Source organism: Hyperolius riggenbachi, chromosome 3 (assembly GCF_040937935.1).
Source record: "Hyperolius riggenbachi isolate aHypRig1 chromosome 3, aHypRig1.pri, whole genome shotgun sequence".
In the NCBI taxonomy this organism is placed as follows: Eukaryota; Metazoa; Chordata; class Amphibia; order Anura; family Hyperoliidae; genus Hyperolius; species Hyperolius riggenbachi.
The window spans coordinates 202,782,950-202,808,202 of record NC_090648.1 but is presented as its reverse complement, the minus strand read 5'-3'; the positions used below and the strand labels follow the sequence as shown (position 1 = coordinate 202,808,202).

The 25,253-nt window shown below is 42.4% G+C and overlaps 1 protein-coding gene across 4 annotated transcripts in view; it reads left to right on the top strand.

Annotated features, from left to right (window-relative positions):
• APBA2 (amyloid beta precursor protein binding family A member 2) overlaps positions 1–25,253 on the top strand; it is a 453,336-nt gene that overhangs the window by 361,513 nt on the left and 66,570 nt on the right. For all 4 annotated transcript variants that reach the window (XM_068275575.1, XM_068275573.1, XM_068275574.1 and 1 more), the window contains 3 exons: positions 19,025–19,204; positions 19,297–19,509; positions 21,401–21,520. In XM_068275575.1, the coding sequence (XP_068131676.1) occupies positions 19,025–19,204; positions 19,297–19,509; positions 21,401–21,520 (513 nt within the window). The remainder of the gene's footprint in view (positions 1–19,024; positions 19,205–19,296; positions 19,510–21,400; positions 21,521–25,253) is intronic.

Below are 25,253 nucleotides of genomic sequence, written 5' to 3'. Positions count from 1 at the left end.
GGGTGTTTGATATGTTTCTTTTATGTCTGCCACCTGGTGAGGGCCAGCTGATTGTTAGAACCTAAAGCTGGAATGCATGCAGACTTGTGTCATCTATAATAAGACACAGGGCTCACCTACAGCATGCAGGAGCATAGCAAAGGCATTGTTCCATTTTCCCTTTTAAAGTGTGTTTTAAGTTGAGTGTCTGTAATTTATCCCAAGACAGCAATGTACGGAATACTAAATTTATATAATAATGTTCTACATCAGTGTTACTCAACCCCGTGTAGTTTGGTTGCTTAGTTATCTGACTTAGTTATCTGATGATTTACACTACACTATTCAGTTTTAATAAGATATATAAGATTCCACAATATTTAAGCTTGTAAAAAAAATTGTTACAGTAATGTTTATAGTAAAAAAAATAATACTTCTCAATCTGTGCTGAGTGATTAATACAGTAATAAAATATAACTTGCTTTTTAGTGAGAATTGGGGCAGGAGTAATGCTGTATCTTCAAATTTACCACTACCAACATTTTCATCACCAAACTCCACCCCACATTGAGGTGCCTTATCAGATATGTAGATGTTCTGTGTAAGGTCAAAAAGAGCTTAGATATAGTGAATTCCACCAGGATGATTTTTCTTTATTACCTCACCTCCACTTGCTTTTGTGTATTCACACAATAATTAAATTGACACTACAATAGTAGGTGTAGCTGTTATGAGATATTTGGCTACTTTAGTAAGATCTATGTCAGTGGAGTTGTTGAGGTAAAAGACAGACTGGATGTGGTTGAACAGGGTGTTAGTACTAGTAGAAAATTGACATATAAATCTGTATGGAAATGTTGTTCCTGTACTTTAGATGTGAAAAGGAGAAGTGAAACAGGGCAGTAGCTGGAGGGGTATCTGGGGGATAGAACACTGCTGAGGATTCTCGCAGGACAGACCAATATACCAATGGAAAGCCCCAGCAGAATTTTTAAAGATGTTTTTACCAGGGCTCCCTTTCTATTCTGTATTGTGGTGAGATGCAGCAAAAAAATAGCCGCAGCAAAAAAAAATAATCTTTAAATTTCTCTCCAGGGCATCTCATTGGTCTTCCACTTGGGCCTACTTTCAGTGCAACATAAATGACAAAAATACAAACCTTATACATTTGTGGTAAAGTTTACAAAAGCTTACAAATGCATGTTCCTATTCCAAAAGCAATTATGCTATTTTTGAAACCCAAGAAAATCAACGTAAAGGGCAGTTCTAGATCAGGGTCCTTAGTCAATTTGCTTGTTTCTCCTAGGAGGTAATTTTTCATCTTCTGTTTAAAATAACTTTTCAGCACTCTGCAAATGAAAACAGTACCAAAAAGTAGGTGAAAAATTGCTATCAATATTATTCTATGATCTTCCTTCCTGGTGGCTTAAAAAGTATTTTATTAATAAGGTGTGAAAATATCACCTAGGAGAAAACGCAGGAGAAAAAGTGAATTGAATAAGTGCCCAGATGTCTTTTTCATAAACTGTACACGGAATTTGATTTGGCTGGAATTGATATTATGTGGTTTCTCAGCCATCCCCATTTCACAAGATTATTCTCAATAAACCTGATTCCAGTATGACACGCTCTCTTCCTAATCCCCGCATCACAGCAATTATATTTTTGTTTTCTCAGGATGTATCTGTTCCCTATGCCTGCAGTCACAAAATGTGTTGTGCTGAGATAATCTCCATACCTCCGGGGATGCATCAGCATAGCCACAGAAAGAACACATAACAACATCAATAAGAATAATAAGGCCATGCCACATTGTTTGCAGAATCCTGCTATTGCTGGGGCTTTTGAAGCTACAGAAGTTAATATGATACTTATGCTTTGCATGAAAGGGAAAACATATTGTTATAGGAATTACTGCAATTAAATAATAATCACCCTTTATTATTATTATTATTTATTTATTTATAAAGCGCCAACATATTCCGTGGCGCTGTACAATGTAAGAAAACAAACAAGGGATACATAATGATACAGACAATGATATACATGGAAATATGAACACTGATACAAGATACAGCACTGCTGATTACAATTTGATTTAACAGGATGACTAAAATGTATAAATTTCTAACAGTGTGCAAGCAATTGAATTAATAACATTCCATGACACAAAAGGGTGAGAGCCCTGCCCTTGCGAGCTTACAATCTGAAGGAATGGGGTGGAAACAAGAGGTGGGGGAAGTATACAGTATATGTACAGGCAGTGCGTAATTAGGTTATTTAGTGGGTGCATGGCCTAAGCTAGAGAATATGCTTGTCGGAAAAGGTGGGTTTTGAGGGAGCGTTTAAAGATTTCAAAGGTGGGAGAGTGGCGGATGTGTTGTGGAAGGGCATTCCAGAGGAGGGGTGAGGCACGTGAGAAGTCTTGTACACGTGAATGTGAGGAGGTAATTGTAGAAGAGGATAGAAGAAGCTCGTGTGCAGATCTGAGATTGCGGTTGGGTTGGTATCTGGAGACTAGTGAGGAGATGTACAGGGGAGAGAGATTGTGGAGAGCTTTGTAGGTTATGGTTAAGAGTTTGAACTGAATCCTCTCATTAATTGGTAGCCAGTGAAGAGCTTGACAGAGAGGGTCAGCAGAGGAAGAGCGAGAGGAGAGATGAATGAGTCGAGCAGCAGAGTTCAGTACAGAATTGAGCGGTGATAGTCGGTTAGTTGGAAGTCCACCAAGCAATATATTGCAATAGTCCAATCGAGATATAATAAGAGCATGTACTAACATTATGGTTGTGTCATGGGAGAGAAAAGGTCGGATACGTGCTATGTTTTTCAGTTGGAAATGGCAGGAGCTGGTTAGGGAGTTAATGTGAGGAGTAAATGAGAGAGAAGAATCAAATATTACCCCCAGGCACCGTGCTTTGGGAACTGATGTTATAGACGTGTTGTTAACATTTATTGTAATATCAGGCAAAAGGGTGGACAGGGATGGTGGAAAGACTATTAGTTCAGTTTTATTCATATTGAGTTTTAAGAAGCGAGAGTACATGAAAGAGGAGATAGCGGACAGGCAGTCGGGAACCCGTGTGAGGAGGGAGTTGAGGTCTGGAGCCGAGAGGTACAGCTGTGTATCGTCTGCATATAGGTGGTATTGGAAACCGAATGAGCTGATTAAGTTACCAAGACCGTGCATGTAGATGGAGAAGAGGAGGGGACCGAGGACAGAGCCTTGAGGTACCCCTACAGACAGAGGATGTGAAGAGGAGGCCTGATCTGAATAGGAAACAGTGAAACCTTTCTGCATAGAAAATAATGCTGGAGTGCAGAGCAAAACTATGACTCATGGCATTCACTGTTTGAAGCCAGCAGAAGAATAAATGAACTTCAGTAGAAAAAATGGTTGCTTTTGAAAATCAGATTAACCTGACACTGGATTTAATGTAGATCTACTGTATAATAACCAGCATACAGGGTACATATTAAAGCACTGCCAGGCAGTTGGGTGCAGGGCGAGCCGAATGACAGCTCACTCTTCTGTGGCTGAAATTCCGAGCGATGTTAAATACTATTCCCCCTCCAACTCGTATCAACTTGGAGGGAGAAGTAATTTGGGGTCCGGCGATGATTGGCACCCAAATTATCTGTTGCGTTAGCCGCAATCTATAGCATTAATGCTATAATGGCGCCCATCTCAGGTACTCTGCGGCCAGCGGCGTGCAGCAAAATCACCTTCTTCGAGCATACAGGCTAAACCCATTTTATAATAAGTAAAATATTTCAAGGTCAATATAAAGCCTTGTTACATGATCTTTTTGTCCCAGCTATAATTCAAAGAACAAGGAGACATGTTCTGCACATAGAGGAAAGAACATCTTACCATTAGCGAAGGAAAATGATGTTTATTGTTGGGCTAGGTTCACATGAATGACTGATGGGCAGAGGGCTAACCACCTATCAGCTGCTGCCGCAGTGTGTCCAGCATGTGTGGGCAGAAGGGGAAGGTGGGGGGCACATCCAATTCTCTTAATCTGTTTAGGCAGAAATTGCCCACCAGATGTTTCATGCTAACATTTGTTTAAACTATATGGTAACTATGTGGTTGTTAGCAGACTGATAATGATCCATATGGATTGTCTCATTTGGCTTCATGTGTTTCAATTGAGTTGTAGTTTCTCCACAGCTTTTTTGCAGCTGAATTGCACAAGGCAGCCTGTTAAAAAACGTATCCTTTGGGCTTATTCACAAGGACAAGCTTCTTTAGAATGAGTGCCATATACTGTATAACTACATGCATCTTAGTAGTCAATGTATGATGCTGTTACAGCACTGCTGAGAAACATTCCATCAATTGTCTGGTGGGTTGCTACAACTTGCTTAGCTCTACAGGAATGGGTCAAGTACTATACCGCTGCATTTTTCATCACTTCCTGTGACTCGTTAGGAACCCTTAACATGGTTACGCTGTGGAACACCCTGCCACAGGAAGTGGTAATAGCAAAATCACTAGCAACATTTAAAGAGGGAACTGGATGAGATTCTTTTACTTAGTTATATTCATTGTTACAATTACAAAAGTATTGTTATGGGGTTTTGATACAGTGAATTCATTAACTATCATGAAGAAGCAGGAAGGAATTTTCTAATTTCCCAGGAGCTTATTTTGCATTTCTCTGAATCAAAACTACTGGAGCTCAATAGTGATGTTGGACGTGTGTCTTTTTTTCATCTACGGAAACATGGATGTGCTTTTATTCCACTGTCACAAAAACTGAAGTTACACATTTATATTACCCTTTGTTATACAACCATTTTCTGCAAGCTGCTATTATTAAACCCTACAAATGCATGCTGGGAGATTATGCCTCATGGATGTATATTGCAAGATATTAACAACTGCGAGCGGCCTCGGCCTCTTTTGTAGATACTGAGCTGTGTAACAGATTCACACACATTGTCAAAAGCCAAAAGACCCTGTCTATTTTTTCCAATACATTTTTATAGAAGAATAGAAACATTCAGTGGGAGATTACACTTATGATTTAGAATTACAGTGGAGGAATGTTTTAATTAAATATTAAATGGGGGATAGTGGCTAGATAGGATGCTGACTGTCCTGAAAAAAATTACCCCTTAGTTTTTAATCACAATAGGACTTTGGAAGAAAAAAGAAGAATGAGAGGCAAAGTAATTGTGAGGCATAGTAGAGACTACATATTTTCTACAGTGTACTAAAGTTTGTTTTATCCGTATTAGCCCAAGAATGGTAAAAGTGTCAACAGCTCCTAAACATGAAGGATACTCACACTTTTAATTTGTTCTTCGATTCTCTCAGTCACTGCTCTATGCTAGCTGTGCAATGCTTTACGCCTGTTACATGGATTCAGTAACCTATGGTAAGATTGCTGTGCACAGGCAATTGTACCGTTGCTGCTGGTGACAGCGTAGCGCATTACCTAATTAGTGCATGTTAACCTAGCATGGCTCAACGTTACTTAAGTTGCGTGGGTTGCACTAATTAAGTATTTTTGATTGACCCAAGGAAGTCAGTTCAACCTCACAAAATGCATTGTCTTTTAACGTGCTGAATAAAAAAATCCTCGTTGGCGATTGGCAGGTGTGGCTTCATTGGAAGTGGGCCAACATGTGCCAAGCATTTTTACAATGTTTTTAGATAGCCTCCTAGCATTCTTAGTTATTGTACCTACCTCTTTTGGGAGATGAATATTGTTGGGAGATGGATATTCTCTGTTCCATTCATAGATATCCTTTAAAGCTTGTAATTACACCTTGAGCACACCTTTCCCTGGGTGCTGGATGTCAGAGACATGTATACCGGGTGTGGACTAAATGTAGTGGGGCACAAGAGATAGAGAGTAAGACACAAAAGCTTCAACCTATATAGCTCTGTATTTCTGACATGCATGATATATACAATAAAGCCAGTATTATACGGCTTTGCATCAGCTGCTGAATCACCCTATACCAGCATATAGTTGGTATATATAACACTTGACCATGCCTTTGGGAAAATGTTCCCGCTACCACTGAAAGGTGGACCAGCAAGTATGGTAAATGTTTCTATTATTTTTTCAGTGTCCTTGATCACTTAGCTGAATGCTTTGCTAGGTGCAAAAATTACACTTTTATGACAGTGATAGCAACCTCCTGGCTACCCTTAACAAGGCCATGGTGTTGATCTGAGAGTGGAAAGGGCCCAGGGGATTCTGAAGATTACAAGCAGAGGTAGAGACTCAGGATAGCAAGGTTCCCACTGGACCACCTGCATCCTTAGGAACAGGACATTTTGGAAGAGACATACTTGGACAGTTTGGCCATTGCTTTCTACATGTAAGGTTTGCTAGAAGCCATTGGTCTCCTCTTTGCCATTGCTTGAATGGTGGTTGGATAGTAGGATAGGAAACCTGTTGACTTTAATGTTGGGCTGGATGTGGGTGCAGAACCTAGAAAACTTCACTAGATTCTCTGTCTGTCATACTCCACTAACATTTAAATACCATAGGAATAACTAGTTTAATAGGAATGGCATGAAGAGTAGTTTTTTAAAGGTGTTATTTTTTGCACATTAGAAGTGAGTTTAATATACTTGAAGGGAAATCGAAGGCGTAAAGATCGAACACTCACTGCCCTGTTCTCTTGCATTTTTATACTCTCCGCAATGCAAGCTATGGTAGTGTTTTTATACTTGAGAAAAAATGTATTCCCTCTCAATGACTTTCCTTCAGGTCTCTACTAATTCACTGGCTACACCACAAACAGATGACCAGTGATTCATCCTCAGCATAAAAACTGTTTGATAAGGTCATTTAGGTGGCTAACTTTGATGGAACCCTGGCTGCTCCAAATGCCAAATGGTGCTGCACTAGCACTGCAACGCTAGTCCAAGATGACAATTTGGATAGGGTTGAGTGGAGAAACAGCAGCGTCAGAGATTATTGCTCTCTTTACTGCATTGCTACTAAGCATCCACCAACCCTTATTTCCATACCCCTTTGCAACCTCTAAATAGGTTAGCAACATATATGATAGATCTGTGGAGTATGTGTGCAGTGCTGCGTAGCATGATATTGTAAGTGGTGGAACGTTCCACTCCTGATTATTTTTAAGTGATTTTATACTCTGGAGTTAATTGGTTTGGAAACTTCTTATGATATACTAGAATATAGCATTAATGCTTTTTCCTTAACACCAATCACTATTTTTTGTTCAACTAAGCTGAAGAGGAACAATGGTCAGTGGCGACTAGCATTGTATTTTAGAAACAACAATAAGTATCATCTACTGCAACTATTCATATTCTTTTTTTCTATCATTTACTTTAACCATGGATCAGAATATATATTACATTTTTTCCTGTGCCGCTAGCCATGTGTGGACATACAGGAAATTAAATGTGTGCAGCTAGAACTGGACAAGAATATTTTGGCTTAATCAGATCTCACACATCTAGCATAAGCAAACAGCAATATCAGCCTTCCTTAAAGAAGAACTGTAGTGAAAATGACATAATGCATTAAATTGCTTATTTTTTACAATATTAATTTATAGATTATTCAGTCATTTTTTGCCCATTGTAAAATCTTTCCTGTCTCTGGTTTACATTCTGAAATGTATCACTGGTGGCGACATCTTTAGTTCTGCCAGGAATGTTCATTACTGAGAGTTCTGGTTGCTTGGCAGTTGGAAAAGTCATTATTTCCCAAAATGTAATAAGGTCTACAGACAGCAAACTGTCAGGACCATGGTCATGACATCACACGTGGGAGGGGTTTCACCACAATATCAGCCACAAAAACTCCCCTGATGATTTATTCAAGAAAAGGTAAAAGATTTATCGTGGGAAAGGGGGTATCAGCTACTGATTGGAATGAAGTTCAATCCTTGGTTAAAGTTCTCATGCAAAACTATGAAGATGGCATTTAAGAAAAAAGTTAACATTATATATTAATTTGCATTATTACATACATATTATGTTGTTCCTGGAAGAACACTTTTGAATACCACCTAGAAAGCACACTTTCCCTACATTATAATTTTTTGCATGCACTTTTATACTTTTGCTAATATAGAAATATAAACATAGTAAAAAACAAAACAAAAAAACGAGTTCCTGATACATGTATGCTACTGCAATCTCTCTCAGCTTTCTAGCTCTCTCTCCCACCCCTGCCTTGTAAGGCCCTGCATATTATGCCCCAGCTCTGTATTGACAAAATTCAAGAAGACTCCTAGCAGTCCAGGGTAATAGCTCTCCCAGGAGGGGCTTGTGCTCAATGCACACATAAAACGCAGGACCCACTGCTGAAGGAGTTAACCACTGGCCACCCAACACACTGCTGTCATATTTTAAAATTAAATGTTGAATGCATCACATTATGCAGAGCTACTGAATTGTAATTACTGTATAATCTTTAATATCTCTATTTTAATAAACAAAAACAGTGATAGTTAAAGGGGCAGATTATTAATCACAAGTTCACATACCTACAGACATTAATATAGGGTTTGGAAATGGTTTTCCCAGTATTTTGGCTTCAGTTGTACAGATAAAAGACTTATAAAATTGCTTTATTTCAGCGCTGATTTTGGAATAGTTTGTGAGCACTGCCATCCAGTGGTTATACAGATGAATAGCAAAGCATAAACTTGAAGCAGACATTGATTTTGTTCAGATTACGAGACCTATTACAACGGGTTCAATTTGGCTATGGCTTCCGAGTACTTTTCTATGGCTTGAAAAAGACCGTACAACATTTTAATCATTCATGTGTAAGCTCTATAAATGTTGTTCTATTGTGTTTTAAATTGTATAACCTTCTGTTACTACCTTCTGTAACCTTCTCTGTGACTGAACATGCTCCATGTGTGCTAGATAAAACCCAGTTTTGTGCATGTTAACTGAAAAGCTACTGTAGATAGTACATATACATTTTGTAAAGGTTATGGGGTCACGATTCATTGGTGCCTACAATCTATCTTGTATTACATTTCGATTAAACCATGAAGAAGTATGCTATTTTCTTCTCTAAAGGACACTTGACGTGAGAGGGATATGGAGGCTGCCATAATTATTTCCTATTAAACAATACCAGTTGCCTGCTGATCCCTTTGGCATCAGTACTAGTGTCTGAATCACACACCTGAACTAAGCATATGCAGCTGATCTAGTCAGACTTCAGTCAGAGGCAGAGCACCTGATCTGCATATGCTTGTTCAGCATCTATGGCTAAAAGTATTTGAGGCAGAGGACCAGCAGGATGTCAGGCAACCTGAATTGTTTGAAAGGAAATAAAAATTGCAGCTTCCACACCCCTCTCACTTTAAGTGTCCTTTAAAGGTTTCCTTGAAATCTACATTTACACTTAAAATATATCTGCCCCCTTTCTTAATGTCTGATACGGAAGATGTCGATTTACAAATTTAGAAAATCTATCTATGATATCACCTCCCATCAGCTCTAGTGATAAAGAAAACGGCCTGGCCCCTTTGCAGAAATGTGGGTAGTTAACAAAAACTGGATTTTGTGGCAGTGTTTATAATGTATTCCTGTAACTCTATTGTAATTTATTTTGCATCTGCTGGTAATGTGGATTTTTTTTTACTTTTCAGATCTGCTTTACATAAGGAAATTGTCAAGAAGCAATAGTCTTGGAACAATAATAATAATAATGTTGTCTCTATTTACATGAGTAAATTTGGTGACTATGAGTCCACTGAGTTTTATTTCAGCGGATTATATTATTGCCTGTGTTATTATCTATAATATGTGTGGAATTGTCTTTTTTGCAAGGAGCTGTGTTTTCAGAGTGTTCATGACTGTTCAGGGCCCATATGGAATTTTCACTTTTTCTCCTAAGTTTTCTCCTAGGTGATAATTTTTCACCTTCTTTTTAAAATAATTTTCAGCATTTCACAATTAAAAAAGTACCAAAAGTAGTAGACAAGGTACCATTAAATTGAATTTGGGTATTTTTTTTTTTTTTTTTTTTGCTTTCTGGAGGTTTAAGACATTTTATTGACAAGGGCCCATATGCAATTCACTTTTTCACCTGACTTTTCTCATAGGTGATATTTTTAAATGTGTCAATAAAATGCCTTTTAAGCCACCAGAAAGCAAGAACATGCTCAAAATAATTTTAATAGAACTTTTTCACCTACTTATTGGTACTTTTTAAGTTGAAAGGGGCTGGAAAGTTATTTAAAATCGAAGATGAAAAATTATCACCTAGGAGAAAACTCAGGTGTAAAAGAGAATTGCATATGGGTCAAGAGGTGTGAAAATATCAACTTGGAGAAAACTAAGGAAAAAAAGTGAATTGCACATGGGACCAGGTACAGTTTAAATATAATCTGCTGCTTTTTACAGTACTTACTGTACTTGACAATGGCCTCAATTTACTAAGCTTATCTCCTGTCTTTAATAACGTTTCTAGAGTGATCACCATGGTGATGAAGCATGGAGTATTCAGGAAACATTTTACCTCAGGCAAACCTTTAATTAACTCTTCTGTCTTTAAGATTCTTCAATCCTTAAAGGGAATGTCCAGGCAAAATAAAAAAATTAGTTTCACTTACCTGGGGCTTCTACTAGTGTTGGGCGAACAGTATTCGCCACTGTTCGGGTTCTGCAGAACATCACCCTGTTCGGGTGATGTTCGAGTTCGGCCGAACACCTGACGGTGCTCGGCCAAACCGTTCGGACACATGGCCGAACTAAGAGCGCATGGCCGAACGCTCCCCGAACGTTCGGCTAGCGCTGTGATTGGCCGAACGGGTCACGTGGTTCGGACCCGAACGCGCTCTGATTGGCCGAACTGTCACGTGGTTCGGGTAAATAAATACCTGAACCACGTCATATCTCCGCCATTTGTCTGTGTGTTTAGCTTTGGGTAGGCAGGCAGGGTAGTTCGCGCTCCAGCCACGCTAGCCAGGGTCCCCCCTGTCATTGTGTCGCTGCTGGGAACAGTAGTACACCGCTCGCTCAGCCACACTATATAGCATTCTGTTTACTGCCACTCTGTGTACCTCGCTCAGCCACATTATATAGCATTCTGTTCACTGTTCTGTGTCTGCTGGGAATAGTGGTACACCGCTCGCTCAGCCACACTATATAGCATTCTGTTCACTGTTCTGTGTCTGCTGGGAATAGTGGTACACCGCTCGCTCAGCCACACTATATAGCATTCTGTTTACTGTTCTGTGTCTGCTGGGAATAGTGGTACACCGCTCGCTCAGCCACACTATATAGCATTCTGTTTACTGTTCTGTGTCTGCTGGGAATAGTGGTACACCGCTCGCTCAGCCACACTATATAGCATTCTGTTTACTGTTCTGTGTCTGCTGGGAATAGTGGTACACCGCTCGCTCAGCCACACTATATAGCATTCTGTTTACTGTTCTGTGTCTGCTGGGAATAGTGGTACACCGCTCGCTCAGCCACACTATATAGCATTCTGTTTACTGTTCTGTGTCTGCTGGGAATAGTGGTACACCGCTCGCTCAGCCACACTATATAGCATTCTGTTTACTGTTCTGTGTCTGCTGGGAATAGTGGTACACCGCTCGCTCAGCCACACTATATAGCATTCTGTTCACTGTTCTGTGTCTGCTGGGAATAGTGGTACACCGCTCGCTCAGCCACACTATATAGCATTCTGTTTACTGTTCTGTGTCTGCTGGGAATAGTGGTACACCACTCGCTCAGCCACACTATATAGCATTCTGTTTACTGTTCTGTGTCTGCTGGGAATAGTAGTACACCGCTCGCTCAGCCACACTATATAGCATTCTGTTTACTGCCACTCTGTGTACCTCGCTCAGCCACATTATATAGCATTCTGTTCACTGTTCTGTGTCTGCTGGGAATAGTGGTACACCGCTCGCTCAGCCACACTATATAGCATTCTGTTTACTGTTCTGTGTCTGCTGGGAATAGTGGTACACCGCTCGCTCAGCCACACTATATAGCATTCTGTTTACTGTTGTGTGTCTGCTGGGAATAGTGGTACACCGCTCGCTCAGCCACACTATATAGCATTCTGTTTACTGTTCTGTGTCTGCTGGGAATAGTAGTACACCGCTCGCTCAGCCACACTATATAGCATTCTGTTTACTGCCACTCTGTGTACCTCGCTCAGCCACATTATATAGCATTCTGTTCACTGTTCTGTGTCTGCTGGGAATAGTGGTACACCGCTCGCTCAGCCACACTATATAGCATTCTGTTTACTGCCACTCTGTGTACCTCACTCAGCCACATTATATAGCATTCTGTTCACTGTTCTGTGTCTGCTGGGAATAGTGGTACACCGCTCGCTCAGCCACACTATATAGCATTCTATTTACTGTTCTGTGTCTGCTGGGAATAGTGGTACACCGCTCGCTCAGCCACACTATATAGCATTCTGTTTACTGTTCTGTGTCTGCTGGGAATAGTGGTACACCGCTCGCTCAGCCACACTATATAGCATTCTGTTTACTGTTCTGTGTCTGCTGGGAATAGTAGTACACCGCTCACCCGCCACTGTATAGCATTGTGCTCTGTGTCGCTGCTGGGAATAGTGGTACACCGCTCACCCGTCACTGTATAGCATTGTGCTCTGTGTCGCTGCTGGGAATAGTGGTACTGTATAGCATTTCTGTACTGCCACTGTACTGCTGCCAGTCAGCGTGTACTGTAAGGATAAGTGAAATGAGGAAGAAATCCGGTAAAAGAGGGAGGGGCAAGGGAAGAGGTGTTTCCCCTGACGGTTCACGTACAGGCCACAGGGGAGCACCCAAGAAAACCCACTCAATACCGCCCATGTTGTCCAGGACAACAACCCTCACAAATCCAAAAGAACAGGACCAGATAATTACTTGGATGACCTCTCAAGCGTCCAGCAGTGGGTTAAGCAGCACCAGCACATCACGCACGAGGTCCGAGTCCTCAGCCAGTTACAAGGAGCCAGTGGGCACAAAGCTGACACAACCGGCAGCGACACCACGCACACAACTGCCAGATAACCAGTCCGATGAATTACCTCAGGACACAATGGGGTATTCGCAGGAGCTATTCCCAGCCCAACAAACTTCCACCTTTCAAAGGTCAATGGAGGAACAGCCAGAAATGTTGTGCCTGGATTCACAACCGTTAACTGTGGGAAATGCACCGCGCACTGAAATACAAGGCGAGTCCGAGGAGGACTCGGAAACCCAAATCCCAGAGCAATTTGGGCAGGAGGGGTTGCAATTGCAGGAGGTCGGCCGACAAGATCTGGAAGACGACGTTGGAGTGTGCTGCGCAGAGGTTGTTGTGGGGAGCTCTACTCCACGGCGGCGGCCCACAATGACATATGACGAGTTTGAGGAGATGGAAGAGGAGGGTATGGACAATGTGGACAGAGACCCAGATTTTGTTTGTGAACGAGAACATCGCCGTCGTAGCAGCAGCACAGATGAGTCTGTTGAAGAACCCACTGCTGCACGAGTTCGCCTTGTGCCACAAGGTAGGCGGCGCGCAATTTCAGGCACCACAAGCGTGGAAGTTCAAGTGAGAGGCAAAAGAGGAGCAAACAGAAATCGCCAGCAAGGAGGCAGGTGCTCCAAAGTCTGGGCTTTCTTTGAAGACTGCACTGAGGATGTTACCATGGCGATTTGCAAGGTGTGCAAGACCCGCCTGAGCAGGGGGAAAAGTATTAACAACCTCTCCACCACCAGCATGAGCCGTCACATGCTATCCAAACATCCCACTCTGTGGGCAAACGCGTCAGGACAGGGTACCAGCAACAACACTGCCTCCCTTGGGTTCACCAGACTCACCACCAGACCCGCCTCAGCAGCAGCAGTAGCCCAGCCATTGCGTGGTTCACAACATTCACAAACATCAGACGACGCTGACACTGTCACTTTCCGGAGTAGTGCTCTTGAGGTCTCCCAGTGTTCATCAAACACAACAACCAACAGCCCTTCCGTGTGCAGCGCTACGGTTCAGTTGTCTGTGTCGGAGATGTTTGAGCGCAAGAGGAAATTGCCAGCAAATGACCCCCGGGCCGTGGCAGTAACAGCCAGCATAGCCAAGCTTCTGGCCTGCGAAATGCTGCCATATCGAGTGGTGGAGACAAACAGCTTCAAGGGCATGATGTCAGTGGCCATCCCACGTTACGTGGTTCCCAGCCGCTACCACTTTGCGCGCTCTGCAGTGCCTGAGTTGCATGAGCACGTGGTCAGCAAAATAACCCGAAGCTTGAAGAATGCCGTTGCCTGCAAGGTTCACCTCACCACTGACACCTGGACGAGTGCGTTCGGCCAGGGTCGATACATCTCCCTTACCGCGCGCTGGGTGAACCTTGTGGAGCCTGGCAGCGATTCCTCACCTGCTACGGCACGGGTGTTGCCCACGCCACAAACAGCTGCACCGCCGTCCCTCCCACTGGATAACAACAGCAGCACCTACCTCTCTGACTCCTTCTCCTCCAACGCATCTCAAAGCTGTACCTCATCCGGAAACGCTAACCCAGCAGCAGTAGGATCGTGGAAGCAGTGCAGCACAGCTGTTGGCATGCGTCAGCAAGCGTTGCTGAAGCTGATCTGCCTTGGGGATAAGCAGCACACAGGGGAGGAAATTTGGAGGGGAATAAAGGAACAGACGGATTTGTGGCTGGCACCGCTGGACCTGAAACCGGGCATGGTTGTGTGTGATAATGGGAGTAATCTCATTCGCGCTTTAAGGTTGGCTAAGCTGACACACATCCCTTGCCTGGCGCACGTGATGAACCTAGTAGTTCAGCGGTTCCTGAGGACATACCCAGGCGTGGCCGATCTTCTGTTGAAGGTGCGTCGAGTGGCCAAACATTGTAGAAATTCCAGTACTGCTTCGGGGGCACTCGCCAAGATGCAGGAGCGCTTCAATCTCCCCCACCATCGCTTGCTGTGTGATGTCCCTACGCGCTGGAATTCTACGCTGCACATGCTAGCCCGCTTTTGCGAGCAGAAGAGTGCAGTGGTCCAGTACATGACGGCGCAGTACCGAGGCGCATCCGGCCAGCTGCCAAGCTTCTGTGGATCCGATTGGGCCAACATGTTGGACCTCTGCCAAGTCCTCCAAAATTTTGAGCAATCCACGTTGCTTGTGAGCAGTGACAACTCTTCAGTCAGCATTACCATACCACTGCTGTGTTTACTGAAGAGGTCGATGTTAAAAATCAAGGAAACAGCTGTCATGATGCAACTGGGGGAATCTGAAGGAGAAAACGATCAGCGTGATGGTACCAACATCAGGCCATCCGCCTCAGGGAACGCTGGCCCCAGCAGCTATGACGAAGAAGAGGAGGAGGAGGAACAGCTGGAGTTGGAGCAGGAATTTCATGCCACCACTGACGAGGGCCAGAGCGGTGCACGTTGGACTTCCACAATTCAACGCGAATGGTCAGCAGAAGCAGACCAGGAGGAAGGTGACGACTATGATGCATCACAACAACTATCACAACGCTCACAAGAGGATGATGAGGATTCTGGTAGGACTCTGGCACACATGGCTCAATTCATGCTAGACTGCATTGAACGTGACCCACGCATTGTGCGCATTCTGGACAACACCAATTACTGGGTTTATACCCTTCTGGATCCACGGTACAAACACAATGTTCCAAAACTGCTTGAAGAAAGAGTCAGACAGGTCAAAATGGAAGAATACCAGCAGGCCCTTGTGGAGACTTTAGAGAGGAGATTGACATCCTCCCCCTCCTCTAGCCAGTTGTACGCAGACAGACTGACTTCCGCAAACCCAGGACGACCAGGAGGGCAGCAAACAACGCAAGCCGCAGCTAGTACCCAAAAGGGAACGGTATCGGCAGTGTCCTTGGAGTGGGAAAATTTTCTGACACCCATGCAGCAGCAGCCCACTGAACAGCAAGCGTGCAGATCCACCTCCAACACCGATCGCCTGGAGAAGATGGTCAAGGACTACATGTCAGATGACGTAGCTGTGTCGAACAATCCATCTGCACCCTTCAACTATTGGGTATCGAAGCTAGACACCTGGCACGAACTGGCAATGTACGCAATAGAGGTGCTGGCTTGCCCGGCAGCCAGCGTTATGTCGGAACGCTGTTTCAGTGCTGCCGGAGGCATCGTCACAGATCGGCGTATCCGCCTCTCTACAGAAAATGCAGACCGTCTGACTCAAATTAAAATGAATCAATCCTGGATTGGAAATGACTACGCAACACTCCAGGACCCCAACCAAGTAACATGACCAGTGAACATCTGGGATGGTGTAGCGTTTCCGGTCCCTGTTTATTGAACCTCTCATCTGTATTACATTTATGACTGCATGGCGGCAAAAAGCATTGCTGCTATATCCGCACGCTTTTTGTCCTCATGCAAGGCCTGGGTTGTTGTATCTCAAAAACCGTGGCCTTCTCCTCCTGCGCCTGCTCCTGTTCCATCACGTCTGCTGCTGCTGGGTTAGCGTTGCCGCGTGGTCCCTGTTTATTGAACCACTTATCTTTATTACATTTATGACTGCATGGCGGTACAAAGCATGCTATCCGCACGCTTCTTGCCCTCATGCAAGGCCTTGGTTGTTGTGTCTCACAAAGCGTGGCCTTCTCCTCCTGCGCCTCCTCCTGTTCCATCACGTCTGCTGCTGCTGGGTTAGCGTTGCCGCGTGGTCCCTGTTTATTGAACCACTTATCTTTATTACATTTATGACTGCATGGCGGTACAAAGCATGCTATCCGCACGCTTCTTGCCCTCATGCAAGGCCTGGGTTGTTGTGTCTCACAAAGCGTGGCCTTCTCCTCCTGCGCCTCCTCCTGTTCCATCACGTCTGCTGCTGCTGGGTTAGCGTTGCCGCGTGGTCCCTGTTTATTGAACCACTTATCTTTATTACATTTATGACTGCATGGCGGTACAAAGCATGCTATCCGCACGCTTCTTGCCCTCATGCAAGGCCTGGGTTGTTGTGTCTCACAAGGCGTGGCCTTCTCCTCCTGCGCCTCCTCCTGTTCCATCACGTCTGCTGCTGCTGGGTTAGCGTTGCCGCGTGGTCCCTGTTTATTGAACCACTTATCTTTATTACATTTATGACTGCATGGTGGTAAAAAGCATGCTATCCGCACGCTTTTTGTCCTCATGCAAGGCCTGGGTTGTTGTGTCTCACAAAGCGTGGCCTTCTCCTCCTGCGCCTCCTCCTGTTCCATCACGTGTGCTGCTGCTGGGTTAGCGTTACCGGTCCCTTTTCCTGGAACCTCTTATATGTATCACATTTATGACTGCATGCCGACAAAAAACATGTTACCTGTGCAAAGAAAACAGACATTTCCCGCATTTAAAAGACAGTTTTCTCTTTGAAACTTTAAAGTCGATTTTCTCAAAAACTATAAGCTCTTTTTGCTAATTTTTTTTTCCTCTTGTACCCACTCCCAAGGTTCACATACCCTGTAAATTTGGGGTATGTAGCATGTAAGGAGGCTTTACAAACCACAAAAGTTCGGGTCCCCATTGACTTCCATTATGTTCGGAGTTCGGGTCGAACACCCGACATCGCGGCCATGTTCGGCCTGTTCGGCCCGAACCCGAACATCTAGATGTTCGCCCAACACTAGCTTCTACCAGCCCCATGCAGCCATCCTGTGCCCTCGTAGTCACTCACTGCTGCTCCAGTCCCCCGCTGGCAGCTTGCCGACCTCGGAGGTCGGTGGGACGCATTGCGTACATTTTTACGCATTCCCACTAATGCAGGAACATTAACACATACATTTTTACGCATTACTGGTTCAATGCGTAAAAATGTACGCATTGAACCAGTAACGCGTAAAATGTATGTGTTAATGTTCCTGCACTAGCGGGAATGCGTAAAAATGTACGCAATGCGGCCCGTCGACCTCCGAGGTCGGCAAGCTGCCAGCGGGGGACTGGAGCAGCAGTGAGTGACTACGAGGGCACAGGATTCCTGCATGGGGCTGGTAGAAGCCCCAGGTAAGTGAAACTCATTTTTTTATTTTGCTTGAATCTTCCCATTAAAAAAAAACTCTGACGAAGAATTGAACTTTATCCCAATCAGTAGCTGTTACCCCCTTTTACATGAGAAACCTATTCCTTTTCACAAACAGACGGTCAGGGGGCGCTGTATGACTGATATTGTGGTGAAACCCCTCCCACAAGAAACTCTGAGGACCATGGTACTCCTGGCAGTTTCCTGTCTGTGAACCTTGTTGCATTGTGGGAAATAGCTGTTTACAGCTGTTTCCAACTGCCAAAAAAGCATGCAGCAGCTACATCACCTACCAACAGTAAAAATGTCACCATGTAATAAATGTCAGAATGTAAATCAGGGATTTAAAATATTTTACAATGGGCAAACACTGACTAAATCATTTATACATAATTATTGTAAAAATTAAGCACTTTTTTATTACATTATTTTCACTGGAGTTCCTCTTTAAAATAACTCCAGAATTCCAAAGTTAAAGACAGGGGCCCATATGCAATTCACTTTTTCTCCTGAGTTTTCTCCTAGGAGATAATTTTTCATTTTCAATTTAAATCAACTTCTTAGCACCTTGCAAATGAAAAAGTACCAAAAAGTAGGTGAGAAAGCACTGCCAAAATTATTTTGAGCATTTGTTTGCTTGCTGGTGGTGTAAAATGTACTTTATTTACAAGTTATGAAAATATCACTTAGGAGAAAACTTAGGTGAAAAAGTGAATTGCATATGGCCCAGGCTGTTAATTAACTGTGCATGAAAATAACTACAGAAGAGGTAACTTAACAACAGAGGAGGTAACTTAACAACAGAGGAGGTAACTTAAGGAATGAAGAGATAAGATAACTCTCTCACTCTGTGGTGGCAAGTTTACTCTTGCCTTATTATCTTCAGCATGATCTTAGTGAATTGAGGCCAATACTTTGATTAAGGGTGCTGTGGCCCTGTGGCAATTAAGCAACTGCTAAGTATTACTTCTTATAACTAAGAAAATTGTTGTTCTTTAATTGTTTAGTCTTGTAAAATACTGTATTACAATCTACCTATGTTTCTTATGACAGGCACAACTTATAGCTCAGTCAATTGGCCAAGCTTTCAGTGTTGCTTACCAGGAATTTTTACGAGCCAATGGAATCAACCCTGAAGATCTGAGTCAAAAAGAATACAGTGACATTATCAACACCCAAGAAATGTATAATGATGACCTCATACACTTTTCTAATTCTGAAAACTGCAAAGAGGTATTATACTTTCATTGTTGTGTGTGGCTGTGTTTTTGTTTTCCTTTTTGCTTATCTTGCATGTTTTACCCGTTTTGTCTATGCATTAACAGCTTCAGGTTGAAAAGCTGAAAGGAGAGATTTTAGGAGTGGTTATTGTGGAATCTGGATGGGGTTCAATACTTCCTACAGTTATTCTGGCCAACATGATGAATGGAGGGCCGGCTGCTCGATCTGGGAAACTCAGCATTGGTGACCAAATCATGTCTATAAATGGAACAAGCTTGGTTGGTCTTCCTCTAGCGACATGCCAAGGTATTATTAAGGTAAGATACAACATACAACATTGTAATAAAGGTGCAGATGTACTTTTTTAAAGGTTTGTGTTATGGAACAAAAAGCGGACGATCACCGCCGTCCATCACTGCTGTCTGTTTCTGCTGTACACCCCTGCTATTTGTAGCTGGGGAAGTTTGGGCACCGCCATGGGCACTCACGTTAATAGCCACAAATAGCAACTACATCAGGATATTTGGGCAATGGAGGCTTCTTAAAAATAGCGGCTGCCTCTCCTCTGGCATCCTCTATTTTTTTCAGGCACTTCCAGCCTTCAAATTTACTGTTGTAGTCACAAATGACAGCTTTACATGGGCACCTATGGCGGTGCCTGAACTTTCCTGGCTACTAATAGTGGTGGTGGCTGGTGGGAGAAAAAAAGCAGCAGTGGACAGTGGCAAGTGTAAGATGTAAGCTACATACACACGTCGGATTTTTGCAAACGACCCATCGTTTGGACGTCAAATCGGGCGTGTGTACAGTCTGTCGTTCAGCTGATAAGACTGGACTTGAGCGATCCAATTTTTGGATCGCTCAGGTTCAGTCTTATCAGCTGAACGACAGACTGTACACACGCCCGATTTGACGTCCAAACGAGACGTCGTTTGAAAAAATCTAACGTGTGTATGAGCCTTAAGATTATTTAAGCCTATGCAATGAAACATATTAAATACTGTACCTGGAGGAACAGTTCAGTGGTGATGAGCTCCTCATTGAAGACATCCAGCTGTTGCTTGCATCCTCTTTCTTCTTTTGGAGTTGAATCTCGCGGCAGCCGGATGTCTTTAGCGAAGATCTCGCCAGCAGTGAACTGATACACAGAGTATATTACACAATTTTTAAATTGAAAATGTTTTTCTTAAAAGTTTGATGTGCATGAAAACCATATAATAAGTGGTTAATAAAAACATTCAGAAAAATAGGTCCCAAAACATAAGCTCCATACGGCTACAGTTATGCGGTATATTAATCCATGATTATACATTAATAAACAGTGCATTATATCAATTTTTCTTTTTAGAAAGTAGAAGGAAAACAGCCATAGTACATTTTATCATGGCTCCAAAATTTGCAACTGACCTGTCCCTGTCCTTTGTGGATACAGAAAGTTGTATTTATAAAGTGAATGCTATCGTGGCTGAACTGCAATGCATTAGTATTGCCATCATGGAGACAGCAAGAGAAAGCATCAAAGCCTTACTGTCAATGTATCACTGCAAGATTCAGTAAATTAATCAAATGCCTTCCGTTATCACTGCACTTAACAAAGATAATATAAATACCATGAGAAATGCAAGGAGGAGAGCAGTGGCATTACATGGATTTGTAGCAGTTAATCACTGCTGCAATTATTGTGATTTTATAAATAGACCAGTCCTCTGCACACCACAGAGCCAATGCTATGTGTCTAGCACATTGTATTCCCCCCTCCCCCCGTTGCAGTGTTTACATGCAGTGTTTATCATCCCATAATAATCTCTAAGTTAAGGACTTCAGCAATGTAAAAAGGTGTGATTATGGAATGTAAGTCGTAGGCATGGGCGGGTGTAAGGTTAGGCACCAGGAGGAGGCGGTGGAGGTTATTAGGCACCACCAAGGGGGTTTAGGTTAGGCACCACCTGGGGGGTCCTAGTGTTAGGCACCAGCAGAGGGAGGATTCTGTGTGGGAGTGGGAGTGGGTCATAGTAAAATATAATGAAGTAGTAGAATATCAGTAATTTTACCAGTATTCTACTAGCAGCTATCTCTGGCACCCTTTTTATCTGGCGCCTTTTTTACATGTACGCGTTTCAAGGTTTAATTGTTTTCCCTGCTCTGTGTTCTGCTACCAAACACCCTTTGTTGGTTTCGTACTAGCTCACATCATACTGATTTTTGCAGGGCCTTAAGAATCAAACACATCTGAAGCTGAATATTGTGAGCTGTCCTCCTGTCACCACAGTCCTCATCAAGAGACCTGACCTTAAATACCAGCTGGGATTCAGTGTTCAGAATGGAATTGTAAGTCTCTTTTAGTTGTACTGTTGTGTTTTGTTGCATTTACAAAGCTGAATGTCTTTGAGCTGTAAGCTGCAGAGTTGTAGTGAACTAACAACGAGATAGGAATGATGCAAGGTAAGACGTTGTGGATGCCCTTGGAATTCCTTTATGCTTTGGCGGTTAGTGCTCAACTATTCTTTTGCACCCAGCACAAAAATACCATAGATATTATGCTACTGATCACGGTTATAGTGAAATTTACTACTCCATATACTTTCCTGTGGCTATCATTACAATATCTTTTTTATAAGTTGTATGCATGAATAGTGGAAATTTCATATCCCTAGATCTCAAGATTTATAGTGGGTTTTCTCATTTTAAAGAAGATCTGCAACTCAGCAGGAATAGATACATTCCACCATTTTATTAAATAAAAACATTGAATACAAAACCATTGTATCCAATGCTTTTATGATTTAATTAAATGATGCATTTTATTTATTCCTACTATTTATACTCCACAGTCTATGCATCCTGCTCTATGGGAGCTGGTTCTAATGGTCCTGAGTGGTATTCTTTCCTCACATTTTTTGTTTTGCTCAAATTAGGGTTTTTATGGGACCAAAGAGTAGTACCTATGTGGACCAAATAGTAATGGTAACAAGTAGCTTTGGTAACAGTGACCAGGGAAGAGCAAACCTCTGGATTTCAATTCAAAATACTAAAAACTGTAAACTGTCAAAACTGTAAATTATGCCTGCAAGTTACTGGTTGCAAACTCTTGATTGTACAATCTTACTACCAGCAGAGGTTAATGCACATTAACTCTCTGAGCATCATAAGTGGATGCAGTGGGGATAGTGGGGGCAAATGACGTTTAGGGATCGGCAGATTCTGCAGTGTAAACAAAAGTATAGCAAGCCCCAGAGCCCTGCTGTGCCCCCTATTGGTCTTTTAACAGACAAATGGAAATCGTCATTGGTCTGTTAAAAGACCAATAGATGATACTGGGGACTACTTAGTATAGCTAGTGCTGAGCTGGGAATGGGAATGATGTGTGTGGCGCTGTCCGTCGGTCATTGGGGCAGGTATTGACATGGGTGGCATTCTCCGTCATTCAACAAAATTGAGAGGATATGGCGTGAGATCCTTTCCAAGGATACTGTCATGGGAGTCTCCAAAGGTAATATTTATGGTTAATTAAGAACATTGAAGGACTTTACAGGCATTTCCCCCTGGCCAGTAGAGGCACCAAAGAGCTGATGAGCTCAACACTAAGCACCAATGCTTTCTGCAGTCTCTAGTAAGGAACTCCCATATACATAAAGACAAGAGGAGTGGGATGGATAAGCAGGAAGCAGGGTCCATGGTCGTCTTCCTTGATCACAAGTAACTTGCAGGGCTGGATTGTGCTGATGCGTTTTTCAAATTTTAAGTAAAATATAGCCTGAGTGGAAAACCTTGGCTGCCAGTGGCGGAGAACACCTGATTTGTGTGAGATTTTAATTACACACAGTCTATCGCTTTAGATAAGGAGTGGATCCTTTTCTTGATTGCAGGTATTCCCATGCAATATAAATATCTCATTCTGATAGTGAATTATGCAAGAACTGAGTGATGATGCTAGGCAATAATTTACTTGCCTTATATCACTTCATTTTCAAATGTTAATGAATCAGTCCCAGTATGGTTTAGACCTTAACCGCAAATAGGAACATTTGAAAATGTATAGACATAAAATGAATGATAGACTTGGACAAGATAATTAAATATTTTATTTTCTAGCAGGAAATGAACCTCAAAGTACACATTTAAAATTTGACACATACAAATTAAGAAAACAAATTGCTACAACATATTTTGAACGTATATCACCCCTCATACAAATAGCAGTGAACGTTTTTACCTAAAGGAACTTAAAGTATTTAAAAAAAATTGCACTGTGTTCGCTAATACTTTGTATCCCCCCGCACCATGGTTGTTATCCCTGGTACACACATGCAATTTCCCGATAGACGGGGTGAATTTATAATTTCCGACAGGTCTGATCTGATTGCCAATCATTTTTCTGATTGATTTTTTATAGAAGTTATCAGAAAATCGATCAGAAAAACTATCGGACAGCAGATCTGACCTGTCAGAAATAATCGATTTGACCTCTATCTTATGGGAAATGGTATGGTGTGTACCAGGCATTACAGTTGTAAGATATCATTCTGTTTAGCCACTCTTGTTATTTAAAGCTTACTGTTTCATCTTCCTACTCACTTGACAACAGCAGTGACACTGGTGAGACATTGTTTAGTAAACAGCAAGGTGACTCAAGGTGCTGCAAAGTTGAAGCACTAAACAGCTATCACTTGCATGGCTAAACACTGTGATAGGAAATCTTTTTTTTTTTTGGTCAATTAAAACACTTTATTGTCATTGTGTAACACACCAAAATTACTTTCTATACCCAATCACTTTATTTACAAATGACAAACGCACTGCTGGGTAAAACAGTTTAGCAGAGCTTAAAACTGTCCTTTTTAAGAGAAAGTCCATCTTTGGGGAGCTGAATCTCTCAGTCCCTCTATCTTCCTTATTTGTCCCTCTTTCAGGACTGATGTACGGTCCCATGTAAGTCCCATGTAAATACACAGTATCTATTTCTTTACTAAAATATGTTTATATTTCTCCTTTTCAAGTGCTAAGAGGAAGAAAAATAGTGATAGAAAGGTGGTTTGAATAATGAATCTACAGCTTTTGCTGAGCAATTCTTTATAGTTTGTGTAACAAGGGAGTGACAGTATTATGTGTTAAGGTGCCCCTCTTTCTTATGTCAAAAAGTTAGGTAGTATGGTTTATGTATATACTTTAATAACATATTTATGGATCTGCCTAGACCAGGCATGGGCAAACTTGGCCCTCCAGCTGTTAAGGAACTACAAGTCCCACAATGCATTGCAGGAGTCTGACAGCCACAGTCATGACTCATAAAGGCAAATGCATTGTGGGACTTGTAGTTCCGTAACAGCTGGAGGGCCGAGTTTTCCCATGCCTGGCCTAGAGTATAGTTTTTCAGTTGGATTTCTATACATTTTTGATAAATGTGTTCATAGTATCCAGTAGCATTCCAATGAGTCAGCACCGTCTTCATTAAAAGCTCTTTTATTCAAATCTTAATAAAATTCCATGGCATGTAAACAAGCGATCAGCTGCTGATCGCTTGTTTACATGCCATGGAATTTTATTAAGATTTGAATAAAAGAGCTTTTAATGAAGACGGTGCTGACTCATTGGAATGCTACTGGAGGAGACACCTGAGATGCACAGGTGACTGGAGTCTATAGCACGACTTGACGATTCCCTGGTCCACCATTGGTGCTTGCCATACACTACTTCATTCATAGTATCCAGTGCCATAACTGAGGATATAGAGCACCAAAAACGTGCCAAGGCCAGACACAATGCCACAGATGTGACCCTATGGGATGAGAACAGTTTCCTGATGATTAACAATATTCGAAGCATATATAGGAATCATCATTGCCAACACAGCACCTATGAAGATCTAATACAGCTGTTGAAAGAGGGCTCTTGGTGGTCCTGTCTGGTCCAAGGGCCCTGATGTGGTTGCAACCTCTGCATCCTCTATTGCTGCACCACCAATTGTATGTATATAGCACTGACATTTTCCAGCAATGTACAGGTTATATGGAATACATAGAACCATTCATTTCAGTACTAGACCCTGAGGGAACTTATTATC